Raw genomic sequence first — 21,268 nt, forward strand, 5'->3', positions numbered from 1 at the left:
ATGCCCTTTCCTGTTTCAGCATGACAATGCCCAAGTGCACAAAGCGAGGTCCATTCAGAAATGGTTTGTATAGTTCGATGTGGAAGAACTTGACTGGCCTGCACAGAGCCCTGACCTCGACCCCATCGAACACCTTTGGGATGAATTGTAACGCTGACTCCGAGCCAGGCCTAATCGCCCAACATCAGTGCCGACCTCACTAACGCTCGTGGCTGAATGGAAGCAAGTCCCAGCAGCAATGTTCCAACATCTAGTGGAAAGCCTTCCCAGAAGAGTGGAGGTTGTTATAGCAGAAAAGGGGGGGGACCAACTCCATATTCATGCCCCTGATTTTGGAATGAGATGTTCGACAAGCAGGTGTTTACATAGTTTTGGTAATGTAGTGTAGCAGGGACAGGACAGGAGTCAGGACAGGGGCCCATTGATTTACACAGCAGGCTTTAGCCACTGAGCCCGATGGAGATGGGAGTGAGATGGAGAGTAGGTGAGGTGGAGAGTTATTGCAGGAGAGAAAGAGTGAGTGAGTGAAAGTGGGAGTGAGAAAGTTGCTGCTCTCAGCAAACCACAGTTCCCCTCTGTGGTTCCCCAAACAATAGACAGATGTGTCCATCCAGCAAACATCTACAACAACACAGGACACAACACTGCACTTCCTGTTATAGGACACACATTGTATCCCAGACATAGGGCACTGATGAATAGGCACCTTGTTCCGTCCCATTCTGTCTGTAGTTTCACAACAGATCAATACCAGAGGTGAACTGAGGCCCTTTACCACTTTGAATGGAAGACAAGAGCATGAATTATTCAGAAGGCTGCTGGGAATTAAGGAAGAACCAGTTCAAGTTGAGGTCAAACATTACTTCACTCTGTGATCTATTCTAACTTAGCCTGACTGACTGACGGTGTCATCGTTCCAAGGAGTTAGGGAGAGCTCACACCACACTGTCATAACACGACAAGCTAGGCAACATAACAAGCACTTAGGCCAGAGACAAATTGGACAGTGTGCACGTCATGTCATGCCAAGCATCAGTAGGTCTCATTTTAAGGACCACTAATACACTCTGACAGTGTTTCTCTCTGCAAAATGCGACTGACCACAGCAGGCAGAAACGATCTAAATCCCTTCCTTCCCTCACACTGTGAAGGCCGCTGAAGCAGGGAGATTCTCTCTCTCCAGGAACCAGTCCCATGAGTTAATATGCCTATATTTAGTCATTCTCTCCCAGCAACACCAGCTCTGGTCCTTGGAACCCACTGCTCGTTACCTTCAGCAACACTACCAGGAAAATGGATTCAAACTGACAAATAAACCGTGACTTTTATTGTATTTTATTGCCACATACATCGGATAGGTGAGATACTGTGTTTTATCGTTGTCCATCATAGGCCAGGTAGTATATTTCAAAAATCAACACTACTAGGCTTGTACAAATAAAAACCCATAAATCTGAGTTGTATGTATCAGCCTTTTTACAGACTGACTGCCAGACTTTGGTATTTTCCCACAATATCAACCCAGGCAGGGAGGGAGTTGATGACATGAGCCGAGTTGCCAGAGTCTCTCTCGTCTGTCTGCACAGTTACAACCCTGTAAAACACTGACAGTAAAAAAGGCTTCGTAATAACAGCGTGCGTCGTAAAGGAAGCACCTAACACCAGTAGCAGAGCGGCCTGTAGAATACGCATTCATCCAGTGAAAGAGAGAATACATAACATACCATGCTATGACAACACTGCATACTCACGTCTCCTAACGCTGTGAAGCACAGCGAGAGGGAGAGCTTCAGCTCCACTAATGAGAGCCCCCTCTCGTCTTCTCAGAGACGTGCAGCCAGTGTGTGTGTGTGTGTGTGTGTGTGTGTTCGTGCGCTTGTGTGTGTCAAGTCTTAAGGTTGCGCTGCTGGAAAAGAGCATGGCTGTCTAGGCTGAGGACGGACGGGAGCAGCCAGCCACTTACACACACAGCCTAAGAAATACAGCCTGTAAACATGAGGAATGAGCCCTGGCGTGGGTGTGCGAGTGTGTGTGTGTGCGAGTGTGTGTGTGTGCGAGTGTGTGTGTGTGTGTGTGTGTGTGTGTGTGTGTGTGTGTGTGTGTGTGTGTGCGTGCGACAGAGAGAGATGGAAAGGGAGATGGTGGAGATGGTGAAAGAGCCCAGAAAGATTCATGTGAGATAGGCCAAGTCACAGAGAGAAAGATGAGCGAGGAGGGGGGTCAAGGACTATAAAGGTGAAGGCAGAGATAAAACACAAAGAGTGAGTCTGAAGCAGAGTAAGATGCCTACTCATTGTGGGAGCTGGAGCAGGATAAGAGCTATCAGATCTGCTTTAATGTGTCTGCATGTCATCCAGCCACGGCATGACTGGAGTATTGGGCAACAGCGGGAACCAGAGCGAGAGCGGGAATGAGGGAGAGGTGGAAGGAGTGGAGGGAATAAGGGAGTTAGAGAGAGAAAGAACCTGACAGTCAGAGTATGCAATCCACATGACATTAAACTCTCTCTCCCCACTATGGGAAAAGCCAGTGACCTTTCTCTCAGTGGGTTAAATCTGGTATTTCTGATAAAGGACCTCTAGCCAGTATTCTAGCCAGGTTAATGTATGGGCAGCATTAATCAGGACCGGAGATTTCATAAACTGGAGGGGTGCTCAGTCTGTGCTTGGGGGTGGAAGGGTAGTGAGCCCTAACATGGTCCTAAAATCACCATTGTGGGATAGCTGGATTCAGATGTTTATATTAAGAACAGATAAATAGAAAGATCTGTCAATGTAGGCAGCAGCTAATCACTGCTTGGCTCACCACTACAGATACACCCTTGGATCTGGGCAAGAGGCAGTTTTTGTTTGGATGCTGCCAATGACAGACATGGGCATGGTAGGTGATCCTGGGATGAACTACAGAGCTGATAGAGGGACTGTGCTGTAGGATCATGGGAAATGGGAGATGTCGTTTTGAAGATGTGATGGGCTCACAAGTTCCCACAGCCTTCAGTTTGTTTATTCTCTAAAAACCTTCATTTTAAAATTTTCCCAAATGAGGAGTGTTGTTGTTCAAAGCCGGTGCATCTTTCCCTCGATCCTGAATAGTCTCCCAGTCCCTGCTGCTGAAAAACATCTCCACAGCATGATGCTGCCACCACCATGCTTCACCGTAGGGATGGTGCAAGGTTTCCTTCAGACGTGACGCTTGGCATTCAGGCCAAAGCGTTCAATCTTGGTTTCATCAGACCAGAGAATCTAGTTTTTCATGGTCAGAGTTTCTAGGTGCCTTTTGGCAAACTCTAAGCGGGCTATCATGTGCCTTTTACTGAGTGGCGGCTTCTGGCCTGCAGAGAGCCCTAACCTCAACCCTCTACCTACCATAAAGGCCTGATTAGTGAAGTGCTGCAGAGATGGTTGTCCTTCTGGAAGGTTCTCCCAAATCCACAGAGGAAACGCTGGAGCTCTGTCAGAGTGACCTTCAGGTGGTTACCTCCCTGACCAAGGCCCTTCTCCCCCGATTGCTCAGTTTGGCCGTCTTGGTGGTTCCAAACTTCTCTCATTTAAGAATGATGGAGGCCACTGTGTTCTTGGGGACCTTCAATGCTGCAGACATTTTTTGGTACACTTCCCCAGACCTGTGCCTTGACACAATAATATCTCGGAGCTCTACGGATAATTCCTTTAACCTCACGGCTGGGTTGTTGCTCTGACATGCACTATCAACTGTGGGACCTTAAATAGACAGGTGTGTGCCTTTCCAACTCATGTCCAACCAATTGAATTCTACAGTTAATCAAGCTGTAAAAACATCAAGGATGATCAATGGAAACAGGATGCACCTGAGCTCAATTTCGAGTCTCACAGCGAAGAGTCTAAACATCATGTAAATAAGGTATTTGTTTTTTATTTGTAATACATTTGCAACAAAAAAAATGTAAACCTATTGTCGCTTTTTCATTATGGGGTATTGTTTGTAGATTGATGAGGACAAACATTTATTTAATCGATTTTAAAATAAGGCTAACATAACAAAATGCGGAAAAAGTCAAAGGGTCTAAATAGTTTCCGGATGCACTGTATGTGACCTGCCAGGGGCAAAATGGAACACAGCTACCCCTGAGGGAGAGGCATCAGTCAGACAACAAGACCTCTGGTCTTGGCCTAGCAGGTGGAGGTCAATGTGAGAGGGAGGGGTGGATGTACAGAGGAGGGAACATGAAAGAAGGAGGGAGGGAGGGAGGAAAAGGAGGAGGGCGTGTGAGACGTGTGGGAGGGAGGGAGGGAGGGAGGGAGGGAGGGAGGGAGGGAGGAAAAGGAGGAGGGCGTGTGAGAGACGTGTGGGAGGGAGGGAGGGAGGGAGGGAAAGGAGGAGGGCGTGTGAGACGTGTGGGAGGGAGGGAGGGAGGAAAAGGAGGAGGGCGTGTGAGACGTGTGGGAGGGAGGGAGGGAGGGAGGGAGGAAAAGGAGGGCGTGTGAGACGTGTGGGAGGGAGGGAGGAAAAGGAGGAGGGCGTGTGAGACGTGTGGGAGGGAGGGAGGGAGGGAGGGAGGGAGGGAGGGAGGAAAAGGAGGAGGGCGTGTGAGACGTGTGGGAGGGAGGGAGGGAGGGAGGGAGGAAAAGGAGGAGGGCGTGTGAGACGTGTGGGTGGGAGGGAGGGAGGGGGGAGGGAGGAAAAGGAGGAGGGCGTGTGAGACGTGTGGGAGGGAGGGAGGGAGGAAAAGGAGGAGGGCGTGTGAGACGTGTGGGAGGGAGGGAGGGAGGAGGGCGTGTGAGACGTGTGGGAGGGAGGGAGGGAGGGAGGAAAAGGAGGAGGGTGTGTGAGACGTGTGGGAGGGAGGGAGGGAGGGAGGAAAAGGAGGAGGGCGTGTGAGACGTGTGGGAGGGAGGGAGGGAGGAAAAGGAGGAGGGCGTGTGAGACGTGAGGGAGGGAGGGAGGGAGGAAGGAAAAGGAGGAGGGCGTGTGAGACGTGTGGGAGGGAGGGAGGGAGGGAGGGAGGGAGGGAGGGAGGGAGGGAGGGAGGAAAAGGAGGAGGGCATGTGAGACGTGTGGGAGGGAGTGTGTGAGAGGGAGGATTAAGAAGAAGAGGGAGAAAGAGGAAATGTGACAAAGAGCGAATAGAGAGAGGTCTCCTTACCGATCTGTCTCTCCAGGTCAGCAGCTTCATCAGGCGTTGCTCGGGGCAGGACCCCTGGGTCACTGAAGCTGGTCCTGAAGAGAGTCCCCAGCACAAAGACAAACAGCACCCCCCCTATCACTGGGATGGCTGGGGTGATCTGCATCGACAGGAACGGACAGCTAGGGTAGAACACGAGAGAGAAAGGGCCAGAGTCAGACTCATACAAATCTTCAGTATACTGTAGTATTCAGAGCAGGCTGCACCAAGCCAAACAAACACATGACCATCACTAGAAACAGTGGCGTATGTTCGCAGGACAGGAAAAAGTGTTGGGTCGGAAGTGGGTAGAATTATCCTCCACACCAAGCTCAATTTCAAAGCAGAGCGTAGATATTAGATACAGAGACTCATCACCTCTTATCTAAAAACGTTATTTTTCATCTTATAGCCTAACTAGACGATTGGCTATAAAAGGCCTGGGGAAAGTTGTGTAATTTAAATAAAACCAGAGAAGAAGAGGTAAACTTGAGGCTACTTTGGGGAATTTGCATGCAAGACAGCATAACAAGACATATGCGCACCACAGTTTTTTTTTTACGCCTGACACCTCTCTCCCCCTAGTGCTGGCTCGCCTCAGGCGTATTCATTACTCCGATTACGTTGCAAAACATTTGTTAAAGACGGAAGCAAACGGAACGAAGCATCTGAATTTGTCCAATAGCTCAACTTGACTCATCACGCTCTATCCACTATTTGAGCGGGCCGGGTGCCTGCAGGCTGACCCCGGTCACCAGTTGAACGGTGTTTCCTCCTACAGCATTGGTGCGGCTTTTCTGGGTTAAGCTGGCTGGTGTTAAGGAGCGCGGTTAGGCGTGTCATGTTTCGGAGGACGCGCGACTCCACCTTCGCTTCTCCCGAGCCCGTTGGGGAGATGCAGCAACGAGACAAGATCGAAATTGGGGAGACAAATGGGGGTAAAATATAAAAAGAAAATGCTGAAAGGCAAAGGAGAGCAAGTCTTGTATGACAATACTTTGAGAAGTACATTTTTTGTATTATTATTTTGAATCAGGGAGTCATACTGAGACCAAGGTCTCTTTTACAGATGAGCCCTGAATTACAGAAATGACAGAAAATGCACACATCAAAATATAAATACCAAATGCAAGCAGAAAGGAAAGGAAAACACTGTCATAAATCACAGACATTCATCAGTAATAAGGTCCGCAATCAGTTTTCTGAATTGCCATAGAGGCAATGCTTGGGATGAGTTGGACCGTAGAGTGAAGGACAAACAAGCCAACAAGTGCTCAGTATATGTGGGATCTCCTTCAAGACTGTTGGAAAAGTATTCCAGGTGAAACTTGAGAGAAATGCCAAGAGTGTGCAAAGCTGTCATAGAAAATAGTACAAATAAAGAAAAACCCTTGAATGAGTAGGTGTACAAACTTTTGACTGGTACTGTATATACAGTGCACTCAGAAACTATTCAGACCCCTTAACTTTTTCCACATTTTGTTACGTTACAGCCTTAGTCTAAAATGTATTCAATTATCCCCCCCCCCCCTCAGAAATCTCCATACAATACCCCATAATGACAAGGCAAAATAGGTTTTTACAAATGTTTACAAAAAAAAAAACTATTACTATAAAAACTATTGTTTCTCATGGTCGGAGTTCTTTTGGCAAACTCCAGGCTGGCTGTCATGTGCCTTTTACTGGGGAGTGGCTTCCATAAAGGCCTGATTGGTGGAGTGCTGCAGAGATGGTTGTCCTTCTGGAAGGTTCTTCCATCTCCACAGTGGAACTCTGGAGCTCTGTCAGAGTGACCATCGGGTTCTTGGTCCAATGCCTTTCTCCTGATGAAGGAAAATTGTAACGTAACAAAATGCGGAAAAAGTCAAGGGGTCCGAGTACTTCCCGAATGCACTGTATATACAGTATCAAACACGGGGCCATTCTTACTAATCTGCTAGAGAATCAGGGGGATTTTTCCACAAATAGACAAGTGTGGGACACTTTTTGTTTTGTCCAGAAAACCCGATTTAACACCATCAGTATATAACACATTGAGTTCTATCTGTCATGTCATTTTGAAAACTTGAATGCGGGAAGGTCTAGGTCAATTGAGGAAAGCTTCTGAATTAGCAGTGAGTGAAGGCCTTTGACAGATCAATGAAGTAGGCAGCACAATGTTACCTTTTATCCATAAAGTTAACCACATATTTTATAACCAGGGATGTAGCAGAGATATTGCTATGATCACTGAGGGATTTAAGGAGGAAGGACTTCACCTGATCAGACTTGTAAAAACGGTTAATGAGTCACACACGTCAACAAATGCCATTCACAAATAACAAATCACTTAACATTGAACTGTGACCAAATTGTTCCATTCACAACACAGAAGGAGAAGTGATCCTAAACCTCCATTATTGTCTCTCAGAAAGGATGAATTGTGGTGAGGGGGCTAGATGACATGCGATAGGGTCCAGCGAGGCGAGAGGGCTCCATTATTCCATTAGTATGATATTCAACAGCAGGAGGGGGAAATGCCTGCGACGAGAGGACAAGCATTACTGCCGTTTAGAGCACTTAAGCTACTCTCATTCATTGATTGTTGTATGAAAATCAATTCCAAGCAAAAACACACTTGATCATAAAGACCTGGCTAGGGCCTCTAAAAGGCAGTGATAGTGATAGGTTGATGAGAGTGACAAGTGGGAGAGAGGTGACATACATCCTTTCGCGTATGTGGATTTAGAGATGTGATAAGAGAGGTGAGAGCAGGCTATCTTTAGTCATGTTTGCCATCTGTTAGCTACCGGCACTATGTGAGAACCAGGAAACATAGCATACTAGGCAAAGATACTGTGAAGCAGGGAGCTGTGGTGGTTGACTATCCAGCAGAGTTATGGCAGAGGCCTGTTACTTCCAAGCGGATATAAGTCATCCTGAATGTATCACCATCACCTCCCTCCAGATGGCAACACCTTGGAAGCCTGGCCATACCAGCTGTGCAGAGCCAGTGCCAGGACTGGAGCCAGCACTCCCACCAACCTGGCCACACTATTAATAAGTATGTCATTCTGGGCTTTGGTGCTTAAGTGGAGAATGGGAGTCCAAAGCTGAAGCTCAGTAGCGCTAAGGATCCATCAATGTTCTAACGCTGGCTGGTAAAAATGTAACCATCTCAGGTTTCAGATTTTGTTTCGTCGACTAGCCAAAATGAATGCAGCCAAAACTAAAGGAACCTTGGCCAGGAGGTGAGAGGAGTGTATTGACGGCCAGATTGCGGGTGTGACAGTCTTCCGATCCACGGTCTTTTCCGGTTCTGTGTGTCAGGTGTCTGCGTGCCGGGACTGCCCCTAAGGTACACCCTGGTCCTTGCCAATCCCATTCCAACACTCCCATCCCTCGTGGGGCTGCTGCCAGGGTCCACGGGACACTACATTATGAAGGCTTTATTAATACCACAACTGGGCAGCAGTTGCTGCCTGCAAACTATCAATCAACACAGGTCGGGTAAGCTAGAGCAGTAAGAAGGTTCTGGGAGGTTGCAAGTGTGAAACTGAAATCAAGAAAAATGTATTAATTGCATAGATATTTACAACCATTTGTATTTTATATTTCTACCTTTGCTTATTCGATCTGGTCACTAACATAGGCCTATGGCATTAACACCAAATTCTTGTTTAAAAAAAACATCTACTCTGTGCTTCAGAACCAAAAAGTTGCTATTCTGGACTGTTGACCAGTCATCAGCGTTGGTGCGCAAAGGAAACGCACACTCAAAATAGTGACCAGAAAGCATCATAGCCTATACCTACCTACCTACTGTAAATTATCCATATAAAGTACCATTTAGCAATTGGCTACAGATGCACCTTTGCCACAACATTAGTCTGGCTACCTGATGACTTCATTGATCATTTTCCATATTTCCAATAGGCCTTGTTTGGGTGGGTTATAATTAATATTCCTCAGTGATGGTATTGGCTATATGTCTAAAGATATCGTCGCACTACCTTCAATACTTATGGGAAGAAGATGTCATTTATTTGCCAGAATACGTTACAATATTTCTGAGGAAAAAGTCCACAGACAGATCATGCTTTCCATCCGATCCTACAGCCACCGAACAGATTGGTGATTTGTTGTACAGCTATAGGATCGGGTGCAGATCAATCGTAAGGAGAGAGGTTTGCCATAAATGAACATGCGCCAAAACTAATATGTGATCAAGAATATGAACTGTTTACCTTGCAGGCTCACCAGAGAGGCGTCAAGCAACAATTACTAGCATAGGCCTACTGGTCTTTTGGTATGTCAACATCGCTTGAAATGTATAATTGACTTATGAAGCTTGCATTTGGAATTTGTTGTAGACAAAATAATGAAAAGGGCTGTTTGTTAGCCTCAATAAATATACAAAAATGTGTAGCTGAACAACTCATTGCCTGTATAGATTTTTATTTTACTTCAGACTTAACTTTTTTTTTTTTTTTTTTTGACTTGCTCTTAGAATGCACGACTTTGGATTTGACTCGAGTCTCGACCCATTCTACTGGGGACTTGACTTGCGACTTGGACCTTGTGAGTTGAAACTAAGGCTGTTAAAGTGACCGTATTACCGCCATGCCGGCGGTCACGAGTCATGACGGCAGTCAAATTCCACATGACCGATTAGTCATGGTAATTAGGCTCCTCTAAGCTCTGATGCTGCTGATGGTAATTAGTAGCCTACCACACTTGATAACTGCCTGGTACTCAGCACTCTATTGTCCCTCTAAATCACTCTGACAACGCAAATGTAATCAAAAATCTAATCAAACACTTAATGAGTGCCCATGAGTTGCACAACATTTCTATAGGATATGCAATTGCGTGAGAAATCACAGTTTTGATGGCTATATTAAAAAGAGGAAGATCCCATCAGCTTTCTAAAGGATAGGCCTACTATATTTATTTATAAACTTTCCTAATATTAAGCACATTGCTTCACTTTACAACAGGAGTATAACCTACCTGGCTGGCATGAAAATGAACTATGGGAAAAGCGTCCTCCATTCGGTATTTTAAGTGCCCCTGTTCCGAGATAACGGTCAATTCTAAATCAAAACTAATTTCACAGATGTATTATTTAGTACATGTAAAGACAACATTACATTAAGAATAGTCTGATGGGTGACAATATTAGCCTATCACTTGTGAATTATGTATTATCACTTGTGAATGATGCCCAGCTTGTGCATTAAGGCAAGAAACCGCACTTTTTCAAAGTCACACACCTCATGAATCCTAGCCCATAGGCCTATATGTTTTGATAAGGTTTGTATCACAACTAAAGTGGCCAAATAACTTCTTAAAATTAAGCAAATTAATCTGCATCATAACCGGTGTAGAGCCTAACTGGCATACATAGGCTGTGCTTATAATGTGAAAAAAATGACCCAAATACTTTATCAACATTTTAAGCTAAACGATCAGCCTCATTGCTTTTAAAAAATGTTTAATGCGAGTGGTTGTATTAAGTTGGGATCTATCACATCCCACAACTTTCCCAGAGTATTTTTGGAATGTTTATTTCTCGAATAGGTCAACTTTTGTACTATGGGGGACAGTATATTGACATAGGCCTACTCATCTTATTGGCTGAAGAAAAGTAAACGTGGACAGTTCTAACATCTTCAATATGCACCTCGCAATTCGATAAGAGGAACGCGGGCAGTTGCATCCCCGATGTGTCCGTCTTCATTCACTTGTAGCCTACTTCTTAGCTGAAATGCATGGGAGAGGGACCCGATCACGTGACGGGCATATCCGAGAGAGCTATGTGAATGAGAAGTGCTTTGGAGCACAGCAGCCGGGAGGAAGGAATTATAAGTAGCATATTATATTCAGCCCAAGGGCACAATGGCAACTTTGGCCACAAAAGGCATGGATTTTTTTAGGGGGCATTACGGCCACACAAGGGGGATGCTGCCGGGAAATTCGAGGACTGATGAGAATATTATCAAGTGCTTGTCAAATTGTGAATGAGAGAATGATGAAGTGTGTGCAGCTTGCAACTTTTTTTCAGATCATCATTAGTTCCATCATGCAGCCTTAGAATGTATTCAAAATCAAAACATATGGCCCAACGTTTGTATCACAACTCAAGTTACATAAGTAACTCTAAATGAAGAATAGAGGACCAGTTTCTTTGTCAACCGCTCAACACAGAATAGCCGCATGTGCGCACTTCCTTTGAAATCTGAGAAAATATCCTTTCTATTTTATTAAGCCATGTTCAATTGTATTCGTTATACTATAACATAATAAAAAATAATGCCACAGAATTCTAAGCAAATCTTCTGCTAAATAAACTAGTGTAGCTCACAGCCATATGGCATAGCACAGGGCCTAACATAAGGAAAATGCAGAGTATGCTATTCTGTTCTTCTGAAATAAACATTTTCTTCATATCATGTTTCTTTAGACCTGTCTAAAATAAATAATGGATTTATCTTTTAAATGTAGATGTTCCAAAAGGTCTGCATCAGTAGCTTGTAGCCTATGGGTGGAAGACATAGCTAATTAATGGTCAATTACATTGAGACTGGCAGTTATTTGGTTGACAACTGGCTAACAACATTTCATGACTGCCACAGCCCTACTTGAGACTTGCTTGTGACTCAAATAATTGTGACTTGGTCCAACCTCTGTCAGCAGGGGTCTACTCTAGACACATACTGATGGGATAACAGCAGTGCTGGCTGGTCTAATATCCTGCAGTTCATGTTCTACCAGAGATGGACTAAATTGAACGTGCTCTGCTGTGTGCCTGGAAAACCTCTGTGGATGGTAGATCAGAAGGTAGAGCAGGGTAGATCAGGTAGAGCAGGGTAGATCAGAAGGTAGAGCAGGGTAGATCAGAAGTCATTCATAGTCAGTGGGAGAATGTCAATTGCATACACATCACGACCTCTCTCTTTGCATCCTTCTCAAAACCCTCCCCTCTGACCTTCTCCTCTAATGGGTTTTGACGAGGATGCGAGGAGAGAGGGCTTGAGGAGTGTGCAATTGAGATTCTCCCACTGACTATGAATGCCACCCTCAGCAGTTTGGAATCAACCAGATTCATCTGGGTTTTCAGGGGAAACGGAAAGAGCCTGTGACGAGACTTCCGCTTTTGGACGTTAACAAGGAGACACTCCATCTTAACTCCTCCTCCACATTTACAGTATTGGTTGAAGAGTGCAGAAGAGATCCTCCACCGACAGTAGTTTCGTTTCTCGTCATGACCAGAAACACCACCACTGTGTTTATTTTACGCCTGCTACGTTAGGTTAATGAATGCAGACAACCCATCACATAACGAATCTCTCGCCCCAATGAATTAGTACAGACCCAGTGGATCCCGCTCCACCACTGTGTGTCTGAAGAGAGATCATGTTCGTTTTGAACACGGCTGTCCCTGTGGGGAGAGATTACAGAAAGGGAGATGTATTCCAGAGGCTTGCTCCTGCCTGACGGTCTAATCCATTACCAGGCCAAACCCCCAGAGTCATGCTGGGACTTTACATCTATAGCCCATCACCACCACCATGATCCTGACCCTGCAGTTTAGCAGGCCAGAGTGGAACTAAGGGTCATTCACTCTGACCATAGTAGTCCATCAATAGTGTTTCCATCAATCCAGTGTCGCCTGCTTTCAATGATGCAAACCACCTAACAAGTTGGAATGAAACTACAGTTTGAATGTCTCTCTGCTGTTATCATATGGACGGTAGAGTACCTGCGCTCTCTCTGTGGGAGGGTTAACCCAGGCTAGGATGAGTAGAGTGAGTGTTCCTTTCTGCTCTGGATGCATCCAGGGCTTGTTAAACAGTATAGATTTTTTATTTTTTTATTTCACCTTTATTTAACCAGGTAGGCAAGTTGAGAACAAGTTCTCATTTACAATTGCGACCTGGCCAAGATAAAGCAAAGCAGTTCGACAGATACAACGACACAGAGTTACACATGGAGTAAAACAAACATACAGTCAATAATACAGTATAAACAAGTCTATATACAATGTGAGCAAATGAGGTGAGAAGGGAGGTAAAGGCAAAAAAGGCCATGGTGGCAAAGTAAATACAATATAGCAAGTAAAACACTGGAATGGTAGTTTTGCAATGGAAGAATGTGCAAAGTAGAAATAAAAATAATGGGGTGCAAAGGAGCAAAATAAATAAATAAATTAAATACAGTTGGGAAAGAGGTAGTTGTTTGGGCTAAATTATAGGTGGGCTATGTACAGGTGCAGTAATCTATAAGATGCTCTGACAGTTGGTGCTTAAAGCTAGTGAGGGAGATAAGTGTTTCCAGTTTCAGAGATTTTTGTAGTTCGTTCCAGTCATTGGCAGCAGAGAACTGGAAGGAGAGGCGGCCAAAGAAAGAATTGGTTTTGGGGGTGACTAGAGAGATATACCTGCTGGAGCGTGTGCTACAGGTGGGAGATGCTATGGTGACCAGCGAGCTGAGATAAGGGGGGACTTTACCTAGCAGGGTCTTGTAGATGACATGGAGCCAGTGGGTTTGGCGACGAGTATGAAGCGAGGGCCAGCCAACGAGAGCGTACAGGTCGCAATGGTGGGTAGTATATGGGGCTTTGGTGACAAAACGGATTGCACTGTGATAGACTGCATCCAATTTGTTGAGTAGGGTATTGGAGGCTATTTTGCAAATGACATCGCCAAAGTCGAGGATTGGTAGGATGGTCAGTTTTACAAGAGTATGTTTGGCAGCATGAGTGAAGGATGCTTTGTTGCGAAATAGGAAGCGAATTCTAGATTTAACTTTGGATTGGAGATGTTTGATATGGGTCTGGAAGGAGAGTTTACAGTCTAACCAGACACCTAAGTATTCGTAGTTGTCCACGTATTCTAAGTCAGAGCCGTCCAGAGTAGTGATGTTGGACAGGCGGGTAGGTGCAGGTAGCGATCGGTTGAAGAGCATGCATTTAGTTTTACTTGTATTTAAGAGCAATTGGAGGCCACGGAAGGAGAGTTGTATGGCGTTGAAGTTTGCCTGGAGGGTTGTTAACACAGTGTCCAAAGAAGGGCCGGAAGTATACAGAATGGTGTCGTCTGCGTAGAGGTGGATCAGAGACTCACCAGCAGCAAGAGCGACCTCATTGATGTATACAGAGAAGAGAGCCGGTCCAAGAATTGAACCCTGTGGCACCCCCATAGAGACTGCCAGAGGTCCGGACAGCAGACCTTCCGATTTGACACACTGAACTCTATCAGAGAAGTAGTTGGTGAACCAGGCGAGGCAATCATTTGAAAAGCCAAGGCTGTCGAGTCTGCCGATGAGGATGTGGTGATTGACAGAGTCGAAAGCCTTGGCCAGATCAATGAATACGGCTGCACAGTAATGTTTCTTATCGATGGCGGTTAAGATATCGTTTAGGACCTTGAGCTTGGCTGAGGTGCACCCATGACCAGCTCTGAAACCAGATTGCATAGCAGAGAAGGTATGGTGAGATTCGAAATGGTCGGTAGTCTGTTTGTTGACTTGGCTTTCGAAGACCTTAGAAAGGCATGGTAGGATAGATATAGGTCTGTAGCAGTTTGGGTCAAGAGTGTCCCCCCCTTTGAAGAGGGGGAAGACCGCAGCTGCTTTCCAATCTTTGGGAATCTCAGACGACACGAAAGAGAGGTTGAACAGGCTAGTAATAGGGGTGGCAACAATTTCGGCAGATAATTTTAGAAAGAAAGGGTCCAGATTGTCTAGCCCGGCTGATTTGTAGGGGTCCAGATTTTTCAGAACATCAGCTGAATGGATTTGGGAGAAGGAGAAATGGGGAAGGCTTGGGCGAGTTGCTGTTGGGGGTGCAGTGCTGTTGACCGGGGTAGGAGTAGCCAGGTGGAAAGCATGGCCAGCCGTAGAAAAATGCTTATTGAAATTCTCAATTATGGTGGATTTATCAGTGGTGACAGTGTTTCCTATCTTCAGTGCAGTGGGCAGCTGGGAGGAGGTGTTCTTATTCTCCATGGACTTTACAGTGTCCCAGAACCTTTTTGAGTTAGTGTTGCAGGAAGCAAATTTCTGCTTGAAAAAGCTAGCCCTGGCTTTTCTAACTGCCTGTGTATAACGGTTTCTAGCTTCCCTGAACAGCTGCATATCACGGGGGCTGTTCGATGCTAATGCAGAACGCCATAGGATGTTTTTGTGTTGGTTAAGGGCAGTCAGGTCTGGGGAGAACCAAGGGCTATATCTGTTCCTGGTTCTAAATTTCTTGAATGGGGCATGTTTATTTAAGATGGTTAGGAAGGCATTTAAAAAAAATATCCAGGCATCCTCTACTGACAGGATGAGATCAATATCCTTCCAGGACACCCCGGCCAGGTCGATTAGAAAGGCCTGCTCGCTGAAGTGTTTCAGGGAGCGTTTTACAGTGATGAGTGGAGGTCGTTTGACCGCTGACCCATTACGGATGCAGGCAAAGAGGCAGTGATCGCTGAGATCTTGGTTGAAGATAGCAGAGGTGTATTTAGAGGGGAAGTTGGTTAGGATGATATCTATGAGGGTGCCCGTGTTTAAGGCTTTGGGGGGGTACCTGGTAGGTTCATTGATAATTTGTGAGAGATTGAGGGCATCAAGTTTAGATTGTAGGATGGCTGGGGTGTTAAGCGCGTTCCAGTTTAGGTCGCCTAGCAGCACGAGCTCTGAAGATAGATGGGGGGCAATCAGTTCACATATGGTGTCCAGAGCACAGCTGGGGGCAGAGGGTGGTCGATAGCAGGCGGCAACGGTGAGAGACTTGTTTTTAGAGAAGTGGATTTTTAAAAGTAGAAGTTCAAATTGTTTGGGTACAGACCTGGATAGTGGACAGAACCCTGCAGGCTATCTTTGCAGTAGATTGCAACACCGCCCCCTTTGGCAGTTCTATCTTGTCTGAAAATGTTGTAGTTTGGAATTAAAATTTCTGAATTTTTGGTGATCTTCCTAAGCCAGGATTCAGACACAGCTAGAACATCCGGATTGGCAGAGTGTGCTAAAGCAGTGAATAGAACAAACTTAGGGAGGAGGCTTCTAATGTTAACATGCATGAAACCAAGGCTATTATGGTTACAGAAGTCATCAAAAGAGAGCGCCTGGGGAATAGGAGTGGAGCTAGGCACTGCAGGGCCTGGATTCACCTCTACATCGCCAGAGGAACATAGGAGGAGAAGAATAAGGGTGCGGCTAAAAGCAATAAGAATTGGTTGTCTAGAACGTCTGGAACAGAGAGTAAAAGAAGGTTTCTGGGGGCGATAAAATAGCATCAAGGTATAATGTACAGACAAAGGTATGGTAGGATGTGAATACAGTGGAGGTAAACCTAGGTATTGAGTGATGAAGAGAGAGATATTGTCTCTAGAAACATCATTGAAACCAGGAGATGTCATTGCATGTGTGGGTGGTGGAACTAATAAGTTGGATAAGGTATAGTGAGCAGGACTAGAGGCTCTACAGTGAAATAAGCCAATAAACACTAACCAGAACAGCAATGGACAAGACATATTGACATTAAGGAGAGGCATCCTTAGTCGAGTGATCAAAAGGGTCCAGTGAGTGGAGAGGTTGGTTGGGGGTCACGGCGATTTAGACAGCTAGCCAGGCCATCGGTAGCAAGCTAGCATAGGATGGAGGTCTGTTGTTAGCCACCTCTTGCGTTCCGTCAGTAGATTAGTGGGGTTCCGTGTGGTAGAGGGGATTAATCCAAATCACACAACAACAAAAATAAAAACAATAGATATAGTTATAGAGGCCCAAGAAGAAACATAATAATAATCAAAATAAATCAATTGTCCGATTGTCTATTTTGAGAGCAGCCGGTAAGACAGCTAACGGTTAGCAAGCCGCAGTTAAGGTAACGTCGCGACGGAGGAGCCAGCCGGGTAACTCCTTCGGGTAGATAATGTCGGCAGTCCAGTTGTGAAGGCCCGGTGGGGCTCCGCGTAGGCAATAAAACGGGTCCGGATAGGTGACTGCAGCCCAGGAGTGATTGATGGAACTCAGGAGTGATTGACGGAGCTGGCTAGCTCGGGAATAATTGATGTTTGCTCTGGAATCGACGAAAGCCGATAGTCACACGGATAGCAGCTAGCTAGCTGTGAGATCCGGGTATGAATGTCCAGAGAGCAGTTGAAATCCAGGGACATGGAGAGAAAAGTTGGTCCGGTATGTTCCGTTCCGAGCTGCGCCGTACAAAACTGGCAATAGATTTTCGAGCTAAAGGATAGCTGATGACCACAAACCGTTGTTAGCTGAATACTAACGATTTGCCAGTAAAGAAGCTAACTAGCTTCTGAACTAGCTTCTGATTAGCTTCTGGGCTAGCTTCTGGCTAGCTCCTGGCTAGCTTCTGGCTATCTTCTTGGAGTTTCTGGCTAGCTTCTTGGAGGATTGCAGATTTGAGGTAAATAATACTTATTTATAAATATAAATTGGTGAGGCGGGTTGCAGGAGAGTGTTTTGAAGATGAGTTGATGGAAAATAAAAATAAAATGTATGTGAAAAAAGTTGTAAATATATATATATACAGGACACGACAAGACGAGGACAAAAGACGTCTGAACTGCTATGCCATCTCGGATATTCTCTGCACTATCAGAGAGCTAAGGTCCACAGCCCAAATGATCCACCCTGCGAGGCTCTGGGAGGGAAACACAAAAGGGCAAGTTGCTGTTGTTTTGTCATAGTGGAGCTCCGAAAAAGAAACATAATGTATTGTTTATAAGCGGCTTGTTTGGCTTTATTGCCAGAGGGCAAGCAACAAGAGACCAAACAGATTCAGCCCACTTATTCAGTGGCCAACAGACAGCCCATACAAAACACTGACCATACAAAACACTGAAAGACTCCAATCATTTCAACAACTATCGCAAGGCACTCCGCATTTCACATAGCAGAACAGATAAGTGCATCAAACAAACTAAGTCGATAACGAAAAACTTTAGTTCTCAAGAGCATAAAGAAAAAAACTGAACAGGAAACCAGAGGCTGCTAAGCTTATGCTGTGGGATAGGCTACAATCACCAGTAGTACACCAATGAGTAAGAAGAGGTGGGACAATTAGCTCACAGATGACCTGAATCTGTGGTTCCCACCGCTCCTATTTCACGTTGCTCTGGAGAGCTCACACACTAATGGAGAGTAATTAAGCATTCGGAGCCCTAAGCCAAGTGTGTTTAGCCCTGTCAATGCAGGCCAAGTGCAAGGCTTGGTTGCTTCAACTTACACACACACACACACACACACCCTTGGTAGTTTGAGCAGCAAGCTGGACAAGACTAATCCCTGCCTGTTTCGCTCCAGCTAACGTAAAGGGAACCCCACAGGAGCTGCTGTGACATCTCCCTGGCATGAAATCCATTCAAGGTGAGCTGGTCTCATCTGTAGGGAATGGACAAGGTTTAACGGTTCAACGCCTTAGAAAGAGACAGGTGCCTGAAAATGTAAGACATGAGTTAAGGGAATCACGGCGAGGAGTAAAACCAGGTAGGCCTAATTTATTTAAAAGCTCTCCATAGACCAAAGTGTTTTGACACAGAACCCCCCCCCATCCAAATGAGGCCAGTCACTCAAGCCGTGCTCTGCGAGTCCGTTTAACCAGAATAAGCAGACTGAAAGTACAAATCTCTAGGAAAACAAAAATCAATGTCCAATGTCGTTAAGGGAGCTCTTTTTATCTACCCATTCAATCTGACTTCCATTCAGTCTGATTAGTCATACATACCACATTGATGAATCCAGCAATTACCAGAGCTAATGAGAAATCGCTAGAGATGTGAAGCATTTTACAAGGCTCATGTGAGGAAATCTCTCCCACGGCCCATTGCTGCAAGCAAGGTGGGCGTAGCTTTCAGGTAGTACATTGTCTCATCCTAAGACTTTCCTGGGAATTTGAAAGCATTTCTACTCTGCTTTTCATGTCAAAGGTGTTCAAAGTTTTCTAACCAAAAGGACAGCCAGAGGCTATTTGTCAAGCTTTTACAGACTGTAGGCTATGTTGGCCAAACTACCACAAACAACCAACCTTGGACAGTTTGTTCTTTCTTTGACTTTTATTGAATTCCATCCACTTAAAAGGCCAAGTATCATGAAATATAATTAATATGAAAGCATGGTTAAGGGAGGAAGGCGAGCCTGCCTCGGCTCGAGTGCTTAGCATGTCGAGGTAAGAATTGATGCCAAATGCTTGACGAGAAATGTCTCTTCTTTAGCCTAGCCTATACACTGGTTAGGTGTTTTAATCATTTCTGGGTAGATTGATCCAACATGGACTTTTCTGAAAGTAATTTCAGGATCCACTTAGGCCTAGATACGATCAAAATATTGACTTTTCCTAATCTAAGAAGCTGCGTAATGCAATTTATATGCAAGATTAGTTGCAACAAAAAAACACACCATCTCAAACCATGAACTCTGTCCTGACTATTTAGATGAAATGTATGGACACACCGGTAGTTTGCCTGCCAAGAGTACTTAGCCGGCAGTCATTTGCAAACCAAGTGTAAACCGATTCTAGTCCTTTAAAGGGGCAGTGCAGTTTAAAATGTCTCCTGCTTTAAAAAAAAAAGTATATTTCCACAATGAGTTTCAAATAACACTAACATTTTGAAAATGATGATACCATTTTTGTGGTTTGAAAAATAAATCCTGGAATTTCAGTCTGGTCAGGTGGGATGGAATTTTTTGCCCACATCACAATGTGATCTGATTATAATAGACCAATGACTGTTCATCTAGGTAAGGGGTTTGGCTCTAGAACATCCTATCAGCCAATCAGGTCTGTGTATGTAAATATCTTCAAATTTGCTTCCAAAAAGCCCATTTATGCTTTCTCCGGATTGGGATCTGGAGACTCTGTACGGAGTGTGTGATGCAATTGCAGCGCCTCTGGAGGCTTGCGGAGGCCAAATCGAGCTCTGTACCGCATCACTGAGCGCCTCCAAAATGTTGCAACAATGCGGAGGGCTCCGTATAGCTCCACATTGACATGGTTGGTTAATGGTAGGTGGGATGGGAGGTCCTGTATAAACACAAGCTCACTTCCTTGACAACTTCCTTCACAACAGCTCTGCTCCGCGAAGCGCAAGTAGTATGAATGCCCTGATATTCTACAGAGGCCGTATCACAGTAAATGCTGTACGGCCACTGCAGATGACAGATTTAAAGGTTCTGCATGGCCAATGCCCAAAAGGAGGCCTTCTTTTCACACAGTGATTTACACAATGATTTATTAGACATACAGTGATTATTTAAAAATACAATTATAAAGATGGCATAGGGGGCTTTAAACACACGGCGCAGTCAGCAAGGGAATGAACTGCGAACGAACGGCAGAGCGTAATTCAGTGCAATGTGTTTTCTCCTTAAATGCTGAGTTTACTGACAGCCAGTGAAGCAATGTGCATCCCTAACGCATCTAATACATTCTGGCGCTGGGTGACAAGCCAAATATAATGGAGAAACAGTCAGGTGTGTTAAGAGGTGATGAGGTCATGGAGACTGACAGAGGTTCCAAACTGAGGCCATTAAGGAGGGCAGAACATTCTACATCAGGCCTTCACTTTACCCACAGACATGGATCGATGGAGCTATGTCTAGGCTACTGCAGGTCTGTTAAAACCTCTTGAAACTAGGGGGTACTATTTATATTTTTGGAAAAATAACGTTCCCAAAGTGAACCGCCTATTTCTCAGGACCAGATGCTAGAATATGCATATAATTGACAGCTTAGGATAGAAAACTCTAAAGTTTCCAACTGTAAAAATATTGTCAGTGAGTATAACAGAACTGATATTGCAGGCGAAACCCTGAGGAAAATCCAATCAGGAAGTGCCCCTTATTTTGAAACCGTTGTGTTCCTATGCACCCCTATTGGCCATTGAAAGGGATATCAACCAGATTCCTTTTTCTACCTATTCCCTAAGGTGTCTACAGCATTGATGTAGTTTCACGCCTTTATGTTGAAGAATGAGCGTAAACGACAACATTGTGTAAGTGGCCAGCTGAGGGCTCTCAGAGTGATTCTTGCGTAAAAGACAGGAGGTAGTCATTTTTCCTATCGCTCCTACTGAAAAGCCAATTTTCCCGGTTGATATATTATCGAATGGATATTTGAAAAACGCCTTGAGGATT

At 45.1% G+C, this 21,268-nt stretch overlaps 1 protein-coding gene across 5 annotated transcripts in view; it reads right to left on the reverse strand.

Moving 5' to 3' along the window:
• Positions 1–21,268, reverse strand: part of LOC115138387 (palmitoyltransferase ZDHHC14-like) — a 108,342-nt gene that overhangs the window by 51,455 nt on the left and 35,619 nt on the right. For all 5 annotated transcript variants that reach the window (XM_065025655.1, XM_065025654.1, XM_065025653.1 and 2 more), the window contains one exon: positions 5,123–5,283. In XM_065025655.1, the coding sequence (XP_064881727.1) occupies positions 5,123–5,283 (161 nt within the window). The remainder of the gene's footprint in view (positions 1–5,122; positions 5,284–21,268) is intronic.

This window comes from Oncorhynchus nerka, linkage group LG12, assembly GCF_034236695.1.
Source record: "Oncorhynchus nerka isolate Pitt River linkage group LG12, Oner_Uvic_2.0, whole genome shotgun sequence".
Classification (NCBI taxonomy): Eukaryota; Metazoa; Chordata; class Actinopteri; order Salmoniformes; family Salmonidae; genus Oncorhynchus; species Oncorhynchus nerka.